This window comes from Hyla sarda, chromosome 11 (genome assembly GCF_029499605.1).
Source record: "Hyla sarda isolate aHylSar1 chromosome 11, aHylSar1.hap1, whole genome shotgun sequence".
In the NCBI taxonomy this organism is placed as follows: Eukaryota; Metazoa; Chordata; class Amphibia; order Anura; family Hylidae; genus Hyla; species Hyla sarda.
The window spans coordinates 28,276,123-28,293,380 of record NC_079199.1 but is presented as its reverse complement, the minus strand read 5'-3'; the positions used below and the strand labels follow the sequence as shown (position 1 = coordinate 28,293,380).

Sequence of the window (17,258 nt, the reverse complement as noted above, 5' to 3'; positions counted from 1 at the left end):
GATCTTAAAGGGGTACTCCTCCAAAGATAGGGGATAAGATTTCTGATTGCGGGGGTCCCGCCGCTGAGGACTGCCGCAATATAGCATGCAGCACCCACCTGTATCTGCTTCCGACAGCGTTGGAGGTTATGGCTCCAGACCACGGGAACGGAAGATCGTGACATCACGCCCCGCCCCTCAATGCAAGTCTATGGGAGGGGGCGTGACGGCTGTCACACCCCCTCCCATGGACTTGCATTTAGGGGGTGGGGGCGTGATGTCACACGGGGGCGGAGTTGTGACGTCACGATCTTCCGTTCCCGTGGTCGGGAGCCAGTACCTCTAGCGCTGCCGGAAGCAGATACAGGTGGGTGCCGCATGCTATATTGCGGGGGTCCTCAGCGGCGGGACCCCCGCGATCAGACATCTTATCCCCTATCCTTTGGATAGGGGATAAGATGTCTAAGGGTGGAGTACCCCTTTAACTTGTCTCGATCATTTATTTTTTTTGTCTTCATTTCCTTATCTTGCAACATGGGGATCTCCAACAGCAAATAACAATTGACAATCTAGCATATTCAATCCCTACCCCACCCCTTACCACTGATCAGAGCAATGAAGGGGGATAAACGCTCAGTAGTGCACTTTACGCCCTGGCTCTCGACGATCCTTGCATCAATGTTCCATTATAAGTCATGGAGCAGTAAGACAGAGTCCAGCTAGGGAGTAAAGTGATCTATTTCGTGCTGATCCCTGATAGTTATTTTGATCGGTTGGTGTCTCTGAACTGAAACCCTGACTGATGAAAACTTTTGACATTTCTCTGTGATGTGTAAAGTTTTTAAAATGACAGGAACTGGAAAAAAAAATCTTGTTTGCTTCCATATTGAATCCTAGGCATAGGGATGTGTGCGATACTGGGTAAATGACTGAGTATTTGGCTTTACTACTGTAAATTCAGCGTTTTGTTGATTTTATTAATACTGATACATATAAATAAAATTTTATATTTCTTTACAGGTATCCCGTTTAGTGGACACATAAACAAGATTGTGAGTCACCCTACTCTTCCTGTTACCATTGCTGCCTATGAGGATAGGCACATAAAATTTTTTGACAACAAATCTGGTAAGCTCTCGTATATATCTGTTTACTGGGATTAACTTTTTTTTCTTCTCATTGCACACTATAGGTCGTATTTCATTTTAATTTTAGCATATTATAAAGGGGCTTGTTTAATATGCTTTTTGGACCACTGCACTACCAACGACCGTTCAATACCCATTTAGATGCCGCCTTTGCCTTTTGGGTTTACAGTTGTCCATGGCAATCTCTGTACACTGGCTATTAGTGGCGGACGTGGACTACTGAAATCGGCCAGGGGCTGCTGGGTATGGAGTGGGATTGTGTCAGGATGCCCCTCCATACACAGTTACCTTGTGTCTTGGTACAGAAGGACCAAGGGCGTACCTGTATGCCCTGGTTCTACTCCCGCAGTTTGAAGCACGCTTCTGAGCTGAGCACACTTCATACCCGGTGGGTCTCGACAGCTATCAGCAGCCAGGACCCACGGTTAATGCTGGACATTGCCAATCGGGCTGATGCCCAACATTAACCCTTTAGACACCACGATCAAAGTTTATTACGGCGTCTAAATGTGGGATCCATCGGTGCCGGTTAGCTCAGGGAGCTGATTGGGACATCAGCAGCAAATTGCGGTCCCGATAAGCTGAGTGAATGGCGGGAGGGCCCTTACCTGCCAGGCTAGAGCAGCAGAGCACGATAACACTGATCAATGCTGAGCCAAAGAGTATTGAACAGTGTATACAATCACAAGATTGCATGTTATGGCTAAAACAAAAAGTAAAAAGTGTGTAAAAATTAATTAATGTGAATAAGCCCCTTCCCTAATAAAAATTTGAATCACCCCGCTTTTCTAATTTTTTTTATTTTTATTTTTTTAAATAAAATGTGGTGTCGCCGCATGAGTAAATGTCGGAATTATTAAAATATGGGTTAGTTAAACCACACTGTCGATGACTTAAGTCCAAAACTGCGAATTTTTTGTCACTTCATATACCATAAATTAATAAAAAGCGATCAAGTCCTATCAAAACAAAGGAACCAATAAAAACTACAGACCACAGCGCAAAAAATGAGTCCTCATATAGCTCTGTATGCGGGCGGCAGAATAAAAGTTATAGGGGTCAGAAGAGGACATTTGTAAGCATACTAATTTTGGTGCAGGTAGTTATGTTTTTTTAAAGTAGTAAAATAAAATCTACATAATTTGGGTACCCTTGTAATTGTATGGACCTACAGAATAAAGATAAGATGTAATTTTTACCGAAAAGTGCTCTGTGTAGAGATGGAAGCCCACAAATTTTGAAAATTGTTTTGTTTCACCCACAAATTTTTTTCGGTTTCACCACAGAGTTTATGAAAATGATGTCATTACAAAGTACAATTGGTGGCTCAAAAAATAAGCCCTTATATGGGTCTGTAGGTGGAAAAATGAAAGCAGTATGATTTTTAGAAGGGGAGGAGGAAAAAAAAGTGCAAAAACGAAAATTGGCCGGGTCCTTAAAGGGGATCAGCAGCCATAGACACTTCACCCCTCATCGATCTCAGATCAATGTGTTGCAGAGGCGCGGTAATGCCGGGTCCCCATACGGGAGATCGCAGGGGGTCCCAGCGTTTGGACCCCTGCGATCAGATACTTATCCCCTAGGTGATAAGTGTCTATGGCTGCATTACTCCTTTAAGGCCAAAATGGGCTTGGTCCTAGGGGTTAAATGCACTTTTTTATAGCTTTTATTCCTTTTTGTTTTTCAGGGAAGACCATTCATTCAATGGTCGCTCACCTGGAGGCAGTTACTAGCCTTGCAGTGGATCCTAATGGAATTTATCTAATGTCTGGAAGTAAGTACCTATATGGACTGGCAATATGTTTAAAGGAACAGTCAGCTTTAGATGAGGGTAATATGGCCGCATTTCATTCTGCACTACGCAGCCTGTAGTAAAAGAATCTGAAAAAAATATCCATGTGTCTGCCAAAAGTATTGAAGTTTACCGAGGTGCAGTAGGAGAGAGGAGGAAGAGGAGTCTTTATTCTTAGTATCTGAATGTCTCGATGCACATTCTAACATTACGGCGTGTGTATTTTATGCATCCTTTATATAGTTATTTTTGCACCCTTGGTCTTTGTAGAGAAGTCATAGACCCGATCGGTCCCCATTTTGTTCACCTATATATCATTTTTGTTTTTTATCATTTAATAAACCCCTCTATCATCTATATTCAGTATAGTCAGCCACTGGCAGTGCTGTATCATTGATTCATTCATCTGTCTCCTCCGTTGTTTTGCTACAATCTTCATTATAATTTACCTGCAGATAGTCAATACAATTTAGCCACATAGTTTTAGAAACCATCTTTGTTTTTCCTTATTGTAAACGGTCTCCTCCTCCTCCGTGATGTATTTAGCGGCATCACAGTAACTATCTCCGCCCACTGGTGCAGATCGCTGTCAGTGACTCCTCAAGAGAGGCCTGTCCGGGGGCGCCGCCTGTGATGATGCGCTTCAGGTGGGGTGGGTGGCGAGATGGATATGATGTCACATGCCGGATCTCCGGCAGCGCGCGCAGAAGCCAGTTCACGCGACTCATCCGGATAGAATCTCTGCTTCTAACAATGAGTACTCGCCCGCTGTGGAAACCTCCTTCAACAGGCTCCCGACTACTACCTATGTATATTTAGTTCATTCATATCAGTTTATTTATAGGACACTGGAACGGGAACCTGTAAGTTATTTTATTTTAGCAGCACATATGGGAGTTACAGACATTCGTGGCCCGGTGCGAACATATACAATTTCTTCTACAGGATAATGAAAGTTATCCAGTAGACAATGTGAATGGAGACTGATACATCTCTTTTTAAGCTACATAACGGAGCACTATGTTAATTATTTCTATGGCATTGATTAATTTTCATTGATTAATTATTGGTTGGACCGGTGGATTAACAGCCTAGTGCACAGTCTGTGACACCATGTCCCACCTTCATGTCCCTGATGAGATCACTACACCTGGTGATTGAAATGCGTTGGGATGATTAAAGTTTAATATATTAGACCTTGAATAGTCTTTGTTTTGGGGAGTTTGTGTAATATACTAATTTACCATAAGACATATACTATATGCCATATCTTGTATAATTATTGTATCCTAGCAAATATTTAGTGTATTTTCAAGGGGTACTCTGCTGGAAAACAAAAACATTTTTATTTTTTTTATATCAACTGGTTCCAGAAAGTTAAACAGATTTTGTAAATTAAATACACAGATTTAACCACACCTCAAGAATATCACCCTACTGGGTACACAATGAATGAGGAGACAGATGGTTTTTCAAAAAATGCAGATTTTTAATAAAAAACAGTAATAATATAAAACTAGTTATTAAAAAGATCAGAGCATTAGTAATTAAAGTAAACTGTCATTGGGCCCTAATGACAGAATGGATGGAAAGGCAACTGCCTAATAGAACCTATAGACTGTCAATAACAATGGTCCGGAATGGACAGTTAGTCCGGCAATAGAAGTTCCAATGATGGATAGCACGGTTACTTAAAGTGGCATAGAATAAATTGTGCACAGTCTTTGTAGTAATAGATGGATCGGTCTCACCCTGGCTGCTGGTCCCGTACTGCGACGGGCTGGTGGAAGCAAGGGCTGTGGTCTCTGCGGTGGTCTCGGCGTGGATGCCTTGGCAAGTGGAGGGTTCCAGCAAGGAGCTCCCTCATCAGCGGTCCGTGGTGTCAGCGCACACCGGTGTGTATGTCGGACTTATGCTGGAAGTAAAACTGGAAACGGCAGACTTGAAGCAGCAAACTTGCAATAGACTGGATGTACAAGGTCAGTAGTTTGGTGCAGCAGGTGATTGGGATTGCGGACTTCTGTGCCGGCTGGAATTGAAGTGATGCTAGTGTTGAGGTAGTGCTTGGATAGCGCTCTATTCAGGCAAAACAGCCTAAGGGAGCTCCTTGCTGTAACCCTCCACTTGCCAAGGCATCCACGCCGAGACCACCGCAGAGACCACAGCCCTTGCTTCCACCAGCCCGTCGCAGTACGGGACCAGCAGCCAGGGTGAGACCGATCCATCTATTACTACAAAGACTGTGCACAATTTATTCTATGCCACTTTAAGTAACCGTGCTATCCATCATTGGATCTTCTATTGCCGGACTAACGGTCCATTCCGGACCATTGTTATTGACAGTCTATAGGTTCTATTAGGTAGTTGCCTTTCCATGCATTCTGTCATTAGGGCCCAATGACAGTTTACTTTAATTACTAATGCTCTGATCTTTTTAATAACTAGTTTTATATTATTACTGTTTTTTATTAAAAAATCTGCATCATCCATTCATTGTGTACCCAGTAGGGTTATATTCTTGAGGTGTGGTTAAATCTGTGTATTTGATTTTTCATTATTTGATCAGTGGGGACCGTTTATTTTATTTATTTTTATTTTTTTAAATCCACATTAACCTTGAATATCCGGTTGTTAGCTGCACACAGTTTTTTCAGATTTGTAAATTACTTCTATTAAAAAAAAATCTTTACCCTTCCACTACTTATTAGCAGCTGTATGCTACAGAGGAAATCCTTTTCTTTTTGAATTTCATTTTTGTCTTGTCCACAGTGCTCTCTGCTGACACCTGATGCCTATATCAGGAACTGTCCAGAGCAGGAGAAAATCCCCATGGCAAACCTATGCTGCTCTGGACAGTTCCTGACACGGACATCAGGTGTCAGCAGAGAGCTCTGTGGACAAGACAAAAATGAAATTCAAAAAGAAAAGTATTTCCTCTGCTAATAAGTACTGGAAGGATTAAGATTTTTAAATAGAAGCAATTCACAAATCTGTTTAACTTTCTGGCACCAGTTCATTAAAAAAAAAAAAAAAATTCCACCGGAGTACCCCTTTAATGGTAGTAGGCTACCAGGGTTTTACCCTTCACCTCACCCCTCACCTTTTTAATTTTCGGAGCTTTTATGAGCTTTAAATAGTCAAAGTTAAGTTTTAATTGCACCTTCAAATAGGACACTTAGATTTTCTGGTGTTTCTTTAATCTGTTAAAGGGGTTATCCAGGAAAAAAGTTTTTTTTTTTTTTTTTTTTTTTTTTTTTTTTTATATATATATATATCAACTGGTTCCAGAAAGTTAAACAGATTTGTAAATTACTTCTATTAAAAAATCTTAATCCTTTCAGTACTTATGAGCTTCTGAAGTTAAGGTTGTTCTTTTCTGTCTAAGTAATCTCTAATGACACATGTCTCGGGAAACGCCCAGTTTAGAAGCAAATTCCCATAGCAAACCTCTTATAAACTGGGCGGTTCCCGAGACAGGTGTCTTCAGAGATTACTTAGACAGAAAAGAACAACCTTAACTTCAGAAGCTTATAAGTACTGAAAGGATTAAGATTTTTTAATAGAAGTAATTTACAAATCTGTTTAACTTTCTGGAGCCAGTTGATAGATATATATATATATATATATATATATATATATATATATATATATATATATATATATATATATATATATATATATATATATATAATTATATATATTATATATATTATATATATTATATATATTATATATATTATATATATTATATATATATAATATATATATATATAATATATATATAATATATATAAAAAAGTTTTTTTTCCCTGGATAACCCCTTTAATGCTGGAAGGGTCCACTAAGTGGTGTTAGTGCAGGACCAGAACAAGATTCTGCGCAAGTCCCTAGGGCAGTGTTTCCCAACCAGGGTGCCTCCTGCTGTTGCAAAACTACAACTCCCAGCATGCCCGGACAGCCGAAGGCTGTCCGGGCATGCTGGGAGTTGTAGTTTTGCAACAGCTGGAGGCACCCTGTTTGGGAAACACTGCCCTAGTGGTTCATGGTGATCAGGACACCACCTAAGGATTTATTTTATCTCTTTTTAATCTAGTTATCTTGTGTGCATTTATCTTGCAGGCCATGATAGCTCAATTCGCTTGTGGAATCTGGACAGCAAGACTTGTGTGCAGGAGATTACCGCTCACCGCAAGAAGTTGGACGAGTCCATATACGATGTTGCCTTTCACCCATCCAAAGCGTTCATCGCCAGTGCTGGAGCAGACGCCCTGGCTAAGGTCTTCGTGTGACCCTTAACACCCCCTCCCCCTTGTGCTTACACAGTGCCACAAGTGCATTTTTTTTGGAACAAAAATTGAAGGTCACTTGCGGCATTTAAACAAGTTTTTACAACATCACTGCCAAGAGGAATTTGCCCCAGTGTTGTGACACTACAAGATGGCTCCTTCTACAGGATGGGGAGATACTGGTTACTGCACAGCCGGCTCTACCCTCTTCATTTTCTCATTGATCAGGATTCAGGATGGCTCTCTCCAGGGCTTTAATTTACTGCACTCTAATCCCTCCTTTTTCACAGTAACCAGTGTTCACAGCCCCTGCAGAGGGTGTCTGTCCTAGATTATATATACTATAAATATGTTCATTCTTCTACAATCCATAAAGAGAAAGAAAAAAAAAACAAAAACCTTTTTTATTTTATTTTTCGCGCTTTGTACTTTTCACTTCAGATCCTGGGTGCACTAGTATTGGGAATCAAGATCTCGACTGAAAACCGGGGTCCTGGAGCCGCTTATCAACTTAAGAATATACTGTAGTGTATTCAGTTTTGATCATGTCACAATGCAATAGTGGAATCATTAACACCTTAAATCACAATTACCTTGGAACTTCACAGAACTTGAGGAGCAAGGGAGCCAGAGTTCTGCACTATTCTACCCGGTTCAGATTGCAATAACTGGGGAAAATGTAGCTAACTTTTCCAAAGCTGGCATTGTAGAAGTCAGTGTCTGGCTGCCAATGAAGGGATTTAAAAAAAATAAAATTTTTCTTATTTTTTTTTTTTTTTTTTTTTCTCTTTTTTTTTTTCACTTTCTCTCTTGGACAATGCAGTGTGTTACTATATATATATTTTTTAACTTTAGTTCTGCATATATACAATTTTTAACCTAATCGTTTTTATGCTTCCTATCTTTTAAGCTGTCACAGAATTGCAGTGTTTTTATCGGCGGAGTACAAGCGTGAAAATGAAATTAATTTACCTTTTTTTTTTTTTTTTTTTTTACTTTTGTGGTAAATATAATTTCCTTCATGTCCCCCCCCCCCCCCCCCCTTTAGATCACAGTTGTGCTTTTTTTCCCCGTTTAATATATTCTATTTCTTGCTTTACCCTGGATCCCTTTATAAAGCTAGAAGGCAATGACGCTGCCAGAAAGTCTGGTGTTAGAGAGGTTAAACACAACTGGGTGGCTACACACTAACAACTAGTTTATTATTATTATTATTTTTTTTTTTTTCTCTTAACTGGCAAGAGGGGTTCCATATGCTCTTTTATCATTGCACCACCCCTTTTTAACAATTGCAGCATTCTATCACTGTGTGATATTTTGTATGTTTACTTTATTTACGAGTTAATTTATCCAGAAGTTTCCCAGCTAAGTTTCAACGGCTTAATGTTATTTATTTCAAGCTTTATATGTGTTTTTGTTCATGTGACACAGTACTATCATTACTTGTGGGATGCCTACAGAAGTCTGTTTTATTTTTATTTTTTTTGTCTTTTTTTCAAAGAATGACTAAAGGCCATTATTTACTACCGTTCTATGATATTTAACTTTTTTTCTTTTCTTCTATTATCAGACTGACTGGGTACTGAGCGATTGAGCAACACAAAATTGCCACTGCAAAATTGAGCAAATGATATCAAAGATAGCAGGTCAACACTCTCTTGCTCCATGGCAGTTTTACCACTTTAAATCTTTGCTTGACCTTCTAGTGCTCCACAGCTAAACACCTTTCAAGGTCTAAGCCTCCTTGCATTAATTTTTTTTTTTTTAACCAAGCTTTTGCATTCTTCTCCGTTACTTCTCGCGTCCTCAGATTTATTTATTTTTTTTTTTTTTTTTCATCATTTGTTTAGTTTCTGGTATTGACAAAAGATTTTAATTTTGTGTTATGCATGACTAAAACAATTTCTCCTATTTTTTTTTTCTAGTCTTCCACAAAAGGAAAAAAATTCTGATGAGTTTGCGCGTTTTTGTAAGGTTTTTGTTTTACAGACTGCAAGTCGACAAATTTTTAAGATTGTACCACGAAAAAAAAAGCAGTACAGTTGTTAAAAAATGTATATAAAATGCATATAATAAATATTAAATGGTGTACCTGTATACACTTGCATTGATTGACACATCCTATTGACGTCATAACAGGTAATAAGATATTTTTGTAAATAATTTCTATATTTGTTTATATGAAACTTCTTCTCTTCCGGGGAGACTTATTAAAATTGTGTATTTATGTTAACTCGTCATTAACTAGCATAGCATAGTTTTGGTTTATATAGATGAAATTATGCAGAAAAGTCTATATTTTTATTTTATTCTGGAAATAAACTCCTGCATGTTATGATGAAACCCTTTTTGTTCCTTAAGAGGCACAAAGACAAGGAGGAGGAGAGTATTTTTCCTTCCCATTTTGAGAAACAAAAAAAATAAAAATTTATAACTCTTAGTAGCCATCTTCTAATTTTCTGACCTAAGTTTGGGGTGTTAAGGCACACAAGCTGTACACTTCACGTAATTTACTGAGACTTAAAGGGTACCTCCGATGATTGACCCATTGACAGGATATCTGTTCACGTTTCGTGTGTAGCCGGAGACTAGCATTGGGAATTTCAGAAAATAAGTCTTCTGATTGTGTTAGTCTCAGGTCTATACAGTTGTCGCAGAATATAAACAGAAATCCTTCCACCAAGAACATCATAAGAGGTGCACTTTGTCAGTTTGTTAAAAACCACAAATAGTGCCTATTTACCGGAGTTATTTGATGTGAAATGTTTTTAATATTAGACAAATATAACCTAAGTAAACACAAACTGCTATCTTTAAAATATTTTTGAAGTAAAAATGCTATTCAGCCCTACCAAGCCCTATGTGAAGAAGTAATTTCCCCCTACACCCAGGTATTACTACTGCCAGACTGGTTGTATCTAAACACCACAATTTACTGACATGTTCCTCACACAGGTTAGTATTCTGTTAATGAACACCAAGGTATTTGTGACCCTACCGGCACAGGCCCCATGGACTTTGTTTCCAAATGTTATCAGCTGATGACTGTTTCTGAATGTATTCTTGTTTGGGCTCTCATCCTAAAGCACAGCATGTTATATTTCAGGGGCAGAGTCAAAACTGTGTATGATGATTGGAAAATGACCCAAAGGCTGTTGCTAGTTATAGTCAGGCCATGGAATTCTTCGGGGCCCTTGCCTGTATGTCCACGTATACATCGATGTCCCATTTTGACAGAATGCCGAGGTTTTAAAGGAACGTGTCGGCAAATTGTAATGTAAACACAGCTACGTATAAAATCTGTCTAGCAGCTGGATGTCCCAAAGTTGAACATAATTTCAAGTGCTATAGTGATTTATTTAAAGTTGCTATTAAAGGGAACCAATCAGAAGATTTTAGCATATAGAACACTTGACAACGTGTTATATATCCTAAAATCGTTATTGTCACCATCCCCAGGGGACATTTGTGCCCCCAGGGCTGGTGAAGATATTAAGTTATAAAGTCCTGCCCGGCAAGTAGTCCCTTGGGCGTGGACTTACACTTACCAGCTCCTGTCACTGCGGACATTGTCCTGCCCCCTTGCCTTGATTGATGGCTTGCATCACCGCTCTGCTCCGTCTGCTTTGGGAGCAGAGCATTGACGCAAGCAGTCATTTACAAAAGCACTATTTAGGTGCTGAAACTCCAATGAGCCACAGTTAGAGCTATTACTCACAAATGGAGAAAACTTGGAACAGTGAACCTTCCTTGGAGTGGCGGGCTTACCAAAATTTTACCAATTTCACAGCATCAGTGACTCATCCAGGAGGTCTCAATGATGAACATCTAAAGAACTGCACTTAATTAAGGTCCATGTACACATTTCTACAATAAAAAGGAAGCTTGGCAGATATGGCATCCAAGGGAGAGTTGCAAGGCCGTAACCAATCCTAACCTAAAAGAACAAAGGCATGTCTCCTAGTTTTTAAGCAGTTTACTGTGCGGTAAAATATACATGTTTTCTGCATTCCTCAGATTGGAATGATTATAATTTACGATTTGCATAGTTTCCATCATGTTTTACTACAAAAAAAAATCGTGATTGTCAAATATAGCCAAACAGTAAAAAAATAAAATAAAAATCAATATTCTTATATATACACCCCTTGATGATGTGATAGGAAATGGAAAGGGTTAAGGGTCAGTTTGTATGGCAACAAGTATGGCGACATGTAAACACAAAATACTAATGGTAGAGCATAAATATAGACAAGTATGTGGTGGCAAAATCCAAAGAAATTAACTTCTATGAAATTGTATCTTAATACATTAGTAGAATACCAAAGGTCCCGGATAGAGATGAGCGAAGTTACAGTAGTTCGATTCGTCACGAACCTCGCTGCTCGGCGGTTGCTGACTTTAGCCTGCTATGACTGAGAGTCTCCTAGGACTGTATCCACCTTTTCCAGCCCACCAGAGCACCTGAAAGTTGAACTAATTAATGCAGGTTAAAGTCATCAACCGCTGAGCCGCGAGGTTTGTGATGAATCGAATTACTGTAACTTTGCTCCTCTCTAGTCCCGGAATATACCAAGAGGGCTCTGATCTCGTCTAAAACCAACCTTATTTCCAGATAACACAGCTTTAGCATGTGCCAAGTTTAAACAAAGAATATTCCCGAGACCCAATTCTCCTCAACAACTATGATAACGAAATACAGGAACTTGAGACAACTGAAGAGCATTATAAAAACTGAGGAATTTGCCCTGATTCAAATGCAACACCTTTCTTAAATAAATTTCACTGAGAAATTGAGTTCTCTAAAAGAGACAAAAATGGCTCATGAGGACGACCAAGGTGGTACGATTTTCAGGTGCCAACACACAGACATACATCTTCTAGGAGAAGCCAGAGAAGGGGCACTGGTTCCACAACCTATGAGTCAGATTCCTCAGTCAGACATTTTAGAAGACCAGACCCAAGAACAAGTAAACGCCCCCTCTGGAAGAGAGGGGGAAGAAAACACTAAAGCACGACAAAGATCCATGGAACCACCACCCTACAGGAGAAATCGGACAAGGGTAGTAGAGACTATCTGAGAGTTAATAATATTCTTACTTCCTGTTAGCCAGGCACGTCACATGGAGCTTCAGCCTATCACCAGCCGCAGCGATGTCCCGCCTCGGTCGGTGATAGGCTGAAGCTCCATGTAAAGTGCAGGGCTAACAGGAAGTAAGAAGCAAACAACCCGGCGACTGAACACCTGTATCGGAGCTCCGGGGGCATGTAGGCAGACGAGAATTTTATTTTATTTTTTTTTTTTTGCAGCCCGGACCGGATAAAATAAGAAAAATGCACAATGGACTACTCCTTTAATTACTGTGAGAGATTGGTCCTCAATAAAAACCTTGCTTTTTGTCCCATTTCCAACATAAACGAGTTTGGGCTAGAAATTAACCTACAAAAGTTTTACTGTAACCCAGGATTGAAAGTGTTTTTTTTTTTCGATCTACAAATTTCTCTAGCTACACAAATTTCGATGTCTTCACAACTAATACTTTGGGGAAAAAAGGACAGTTAAATCCCCAACTTGATGACTACATTATAGAATTCTATATTAAATGTACCTACCAAAAAAAGCCAGGTGCAAAAATGAAAGGGAAACCTTCCCATCCTAACCTCTCGCGCCACAAAAAGGCAGCTTTCTCGGTCGCCTTATTGGGGGACACAGACCATGGGTATATGCTGCTGTCCACTAGGAGGCTGACACTAGGCAAAAAATGAAGTCTGCTCCTCCCAGCAGGATATAGCTGCCCACAGGCACAGAGCTAGTTAGTTTTAGCTTAGTGTCAGTAGGAGGCAGACACAGGTCTGGAGCGAACTCCAGACCTGGTCTTTTCTGTTTCTTGCTAGGAAAGTCTGCTATGTCAGAGTTGCCTGTTCTTGGACCTCTGCTGCGCCCACGGCTGCATCCCAGGTGCATCACGGCATGTGGGTGTTGCCGGGAGGGTGTCCCTCCATGAACCCAGTGTTCCCCAACGTCCATGGGGGCACGTTCCGACACATCTGTTGCTGAATTCCGCACCCCCGCTACCGGTGGGAGACAACCAAACATTGTGTCTCTGCGGGTAGATCTGCTTACATGGGTGATGTCCCATTGATTTGAAGTGGTATTGGCTTCTAGTGCGTGGAAACCAGTGGGAGACCCTGCATATTCCTAGGGCGCTCGATGGTGTTGGCATTCACCCTTTTCCCCCTACAAATGGGGGGGGGGGGTTTATCTATGGCCTTCAGTGCGTGTGTTTCCTACTGTAGTTTTCCCAGCACACTTCCCCTCCTATTCGTGGGCTCCACCCTTCCAGGGGTTCTTTTGTCTGTTCTTAGCAGGGTTCCAGTCCCGCTCTTCTCAGTCTTTTCCCTGCAAGAGGCGGTCCTTCTTCGCCGCTCCATGTCCTACCCCAGCCTAGGTGCTGGTCAGCTGGAGTGTTCCCTCCAAGTAGAGGTTCTGCGCCTCTCCTGGTTTAGGACTACAGGGTCCCTCCAGTTCTTCCTGGATCTGGGATTCTCTGTTTCTCTGGACGGGGGCTCTGGTGTTCCTGATGGCTCTGCTCTCCCCTTCGGCCTGTTTGTTTGTTTCTTCTCCCTCCGGTGTAGGAGAGGCTCGGAGTATAGGGCCTGCTGGTCATCCTGGGTGCCCAGTCTGGCCGATTTGCACGTCTTCGGGCATAGTCCCTTGTCGCATGCTCTTGCACTTTCTTGGCTATGCGGCATACTCTTGGGTTCTCTCTTCCACCCGGTTTTTCGTGGGGTGGTCTTGGGACTGTGGATTGAGTCGGGCCTCTCTGTTCAGGTGGCCGGTGGGTGCACCTTGCCCTAGCCTTCTTCCTGGCTGGTTTTCTTTGTGCGCTCAGGACCTTACGAGAGTTTTGTTTTATTACTCTCTTCGTCCCATTCTAGCAGCTCTGGTATCTGCCTTCTGAGTCTTGCCTTCTTGCTGGGCGTGTTCAGCTGTTTAAATTTTTTTTTTCTAGTTCTTTCTCCTTTTAGCCTCTGTCCTATGGCTGCGGCTGGACTCTTGTCAGGGCAATCCCTCAAGCCTCTCAGGCGCGTTTTTCTTCTGGGAGTGGCATTTCCTCGCCATTTTTGCCATTCTTGGACGAATGTCTGCATTAGGGGTTCTCTTATGTCTCGCTTCCGCATTTTGGCCGGTTTTCTCTGAGCTTGAGCTTCGTCCACTTTCTTGGGCGCATGGTTATGGCTCAGTCTCTGGCCTGACTTTCCCTTTTCTGGCGGTTGGTTTTTGCCACCCCAGGGACTGCTTTGGGACATCCCATGGTCTCTCTCTCCCAATAAGGCGACAGAGAAAAGACGTTTTTTTTTTTTTTTCTCGTAGCCTTCATTGGGGGGATACAGCACCCACCCATCTATGTTTACCTTGTCAGGTTGTTGTTTGCCTGTTCTTTTGATCTTCTTCACATGTTTTCTCCTTTTGTGGTTTTGCTTCTCCTTCTGCTTTGTGTCACAACTGATTAGTTCAGTGGCTGTGGGTAGGTATATCCTGCTGGGAGGAGCAGCCTTTTTTTTTTTTTGCCTAGTGTCAGCCTCCTATTGGACAGCAGCATCTACCTATTGTCTGTGTCCACCAATAAGGCGACCGAGAGATTTTACAGTGAGGTAAAAAAAAAAAACCTCCTTTTTAAAGGGGTACTTACATGGGTACTATCAGATCCAAAAATTCTTTATATTTGGTTACCAATGAAAATTAAAGACCTTTTTGTAATATGGTTGTTTAAATTTTTTTAAATATTTAATAGAGAGAACGGACCCTGAAAATCTCACCACTAGGTGACCTGGGACACTAACTAGTCCTGCAGCAGCATCAGGATTGTCCATGAGTCATGCACAAAGCTGCATGAGCACGTGCACCAATCCCCTCCCACCACCCCAAGGGAGGGACTTGTCCTTTATACCTAGAGGTGAGCAGAGGCATGTCCTTTATACTGTGAGCTAAAAAAAGGATTTTTATAATATAAGTGAGAGAGGCTGAAGACCTGGCCAAATAATTCAAATTTAAAATCGATGACATTCGTGATGAAATCCTCTCCCAGTCCCCTAAAAGTTCTGATCCAAGTCCCAGCCACATCTCCTCTTCATCATTCTCAGTTTTTGAGCCTGTAACGGAGGATGAGGTTTCCAGGCTCCTCTCCTCTGCCCGCCCCACTACCTGCTCTAGTGACCCCATGCCTTCACACCTCACCCAGTCTCTCTCTCCTGCTATCAGCTGTCACCTAACTAAAATCTTTAACCTCTCCCTCTCTTCTGGGGTCTTTCCCTCCTCCAAACACTCTATCATAACCCCACTATTGAAAAAACCATCTCTGGACCCGTCTCAAATCTCCCCTTTTTCTCCAAACTCCTGGAACGCTTGGTCTACTCCTGCCTTATCCGCTGTCTCTCAGAGAACTCTCTCCTTGACCCCTTACAGTCTGGTTTCCGCTCCTTTCATTCCACAGAAACGGCCCTAACCAAAGTCACTAATGATCTTCTGATGGCCAAATCAAATGGCAATTTCTCTTTACTGATTCTCTTGGACCTGTCTGCGGCTTTTGACACTGTGGATCACCAACTCCTCCTCAGTAGTCTCTGCTCCATCGGTTTTCCTCGTATCTCTCTGCCCGCTTCTTTAGCGTCTTGTTTTCTGGCTCTACTTCTTCTCTTCCCCTTGCTGTCGGGGTTCCCCAGGGATTGGTCCTGGGTCCTCTACTCTTTTCACTCTACACAACCCCCATTGGAAAAACAATCAGTAGATTTGGTTTCCAGTACCACCTCTACGCTGATGACACCCAACTCTATACCTCCTCTGCCAACATCACCCCTGCACTCCTACAGAATACCAGTGACTGTCTCTCTGCCGTCTCAGACATCATGTCCTCTTTATATCTGAAACTAAATCTTTCTAAAACAGAACTTCTTGTCTTTTCTCCATCAACTGCTACTGTACCTAACCCTGACATTTCCATCTCAGTATGTGGTACTACCATATCTCCCAGGCAGCAGGCTCGCTGTCTTGGAGTTATACTTGACTCTGATCTGTCTTTCACTCCCCATATTCAGTCTCTTTCACGTTCTTGTCACCTGCATCTCAAAAACATTTCAAGAATCCGCCCGTTTCTCACTACTGAAACTGCTAAAACTGCTAAAACTCTCATCATTGCTTTGATTCACTCCCGCCTCGACTACTGTAACTCTTTACTAATAGGCCTTCCTTTCTCCAAACTCTCTCCTCTCCAGTCCATCCTTAATGCCGCAGCCAGACTCATCTTCCTCTCCAGCCGCTACACCGACGCCTCCTCCCTGTGCCAGTCACTACACTGGTTACCAATTCAGTCCAGAATACAGTACAAAATCCTCAGTCTCACACACAAAGCTCTCCACAATGCTGCACCTCCCTACATCTCCTCTCTCATCTCTGTCTACCATCCTACACGTTCTCTCCGATCTGCTAATGACCTTACACTAACATCTTCTATAATCCGAACTTCTCACTCCCGTCTCCAAGATTTTACTCGTGCTCCATCGGTTCTATGGAATGCTATCCCTCAGACTCAACAGCAACATCCATAGTTTCAAACGTGGCCTAAAAACACATCTCTTCAGACAGGCCTATAACAGTCTCTAATTGGCCTCAACATAACATATCCTCAACATAACATATCCCCAACCCTCTTGTTTGAATAGTTATTGTGTAATTTTATGTCTGATACTTGTCTTTGTTTGTACCCCATAATTGTAAGTGCTGCGGAATCTGTAGGCGCTATATAAATAAAATAAAATATTAGAGATGAGCGAACTTACAGTAAATTTGATTTGTCACGAACTGCTCGGCAGTTGATGACTTATCCTGCATAAATTAGTGCAGCTTTCAGGTGCTCCGGTGGGCTGGAAAAGGTGGATACAGTCCTAGGAAAGAGTCTCATAGGACTGTATCCACCTTTTCCAGCCCACCGGAGCACCTGAAAGCTGAACTCATTTATGCGGGATAAGTCATCAACTGCTGAGCCGAGAAGTTTG

The 17,258-nt window shown here is 41.7% G+C and overlaps 1 protein-coding gene across 5 annotated transcripts in view; it reads left to right on the top strand.

The window, feature by feature from the left end:
• Positions 1 to 9,645, top strand: part of STRN3 (striatin 3) — a 64,501-nt gene extending 54,856 nt beyond the window's left edge. For all 5 annotated transcript variants that reach the window (XM_056546028.1, XM_056546027.1, XM_056546030.1 and 2 more), the window contains 3 exons: positions 1,000 to 1,107; positions 2,815 to 2,901; positions 7,039 to 9,645. In XM_056546028.1, the coding sequence (XP_056402003.1) occupies positions 1,000 to 1,107; positions 2,815 to 2,901; positions 7,039 to 7,208 (365 nt within the window). In that variant the 3' untranslated portion in view covers positions 7,209 to 9,645. The remainder of the gene's footprint in view (positions 1 to 999; positions 1,108 to 2,814; positions 2,902 to 7,038) is intronic.
• Positions 9,646 to 17,258: the final 7,613 nt, after the last annotated feature.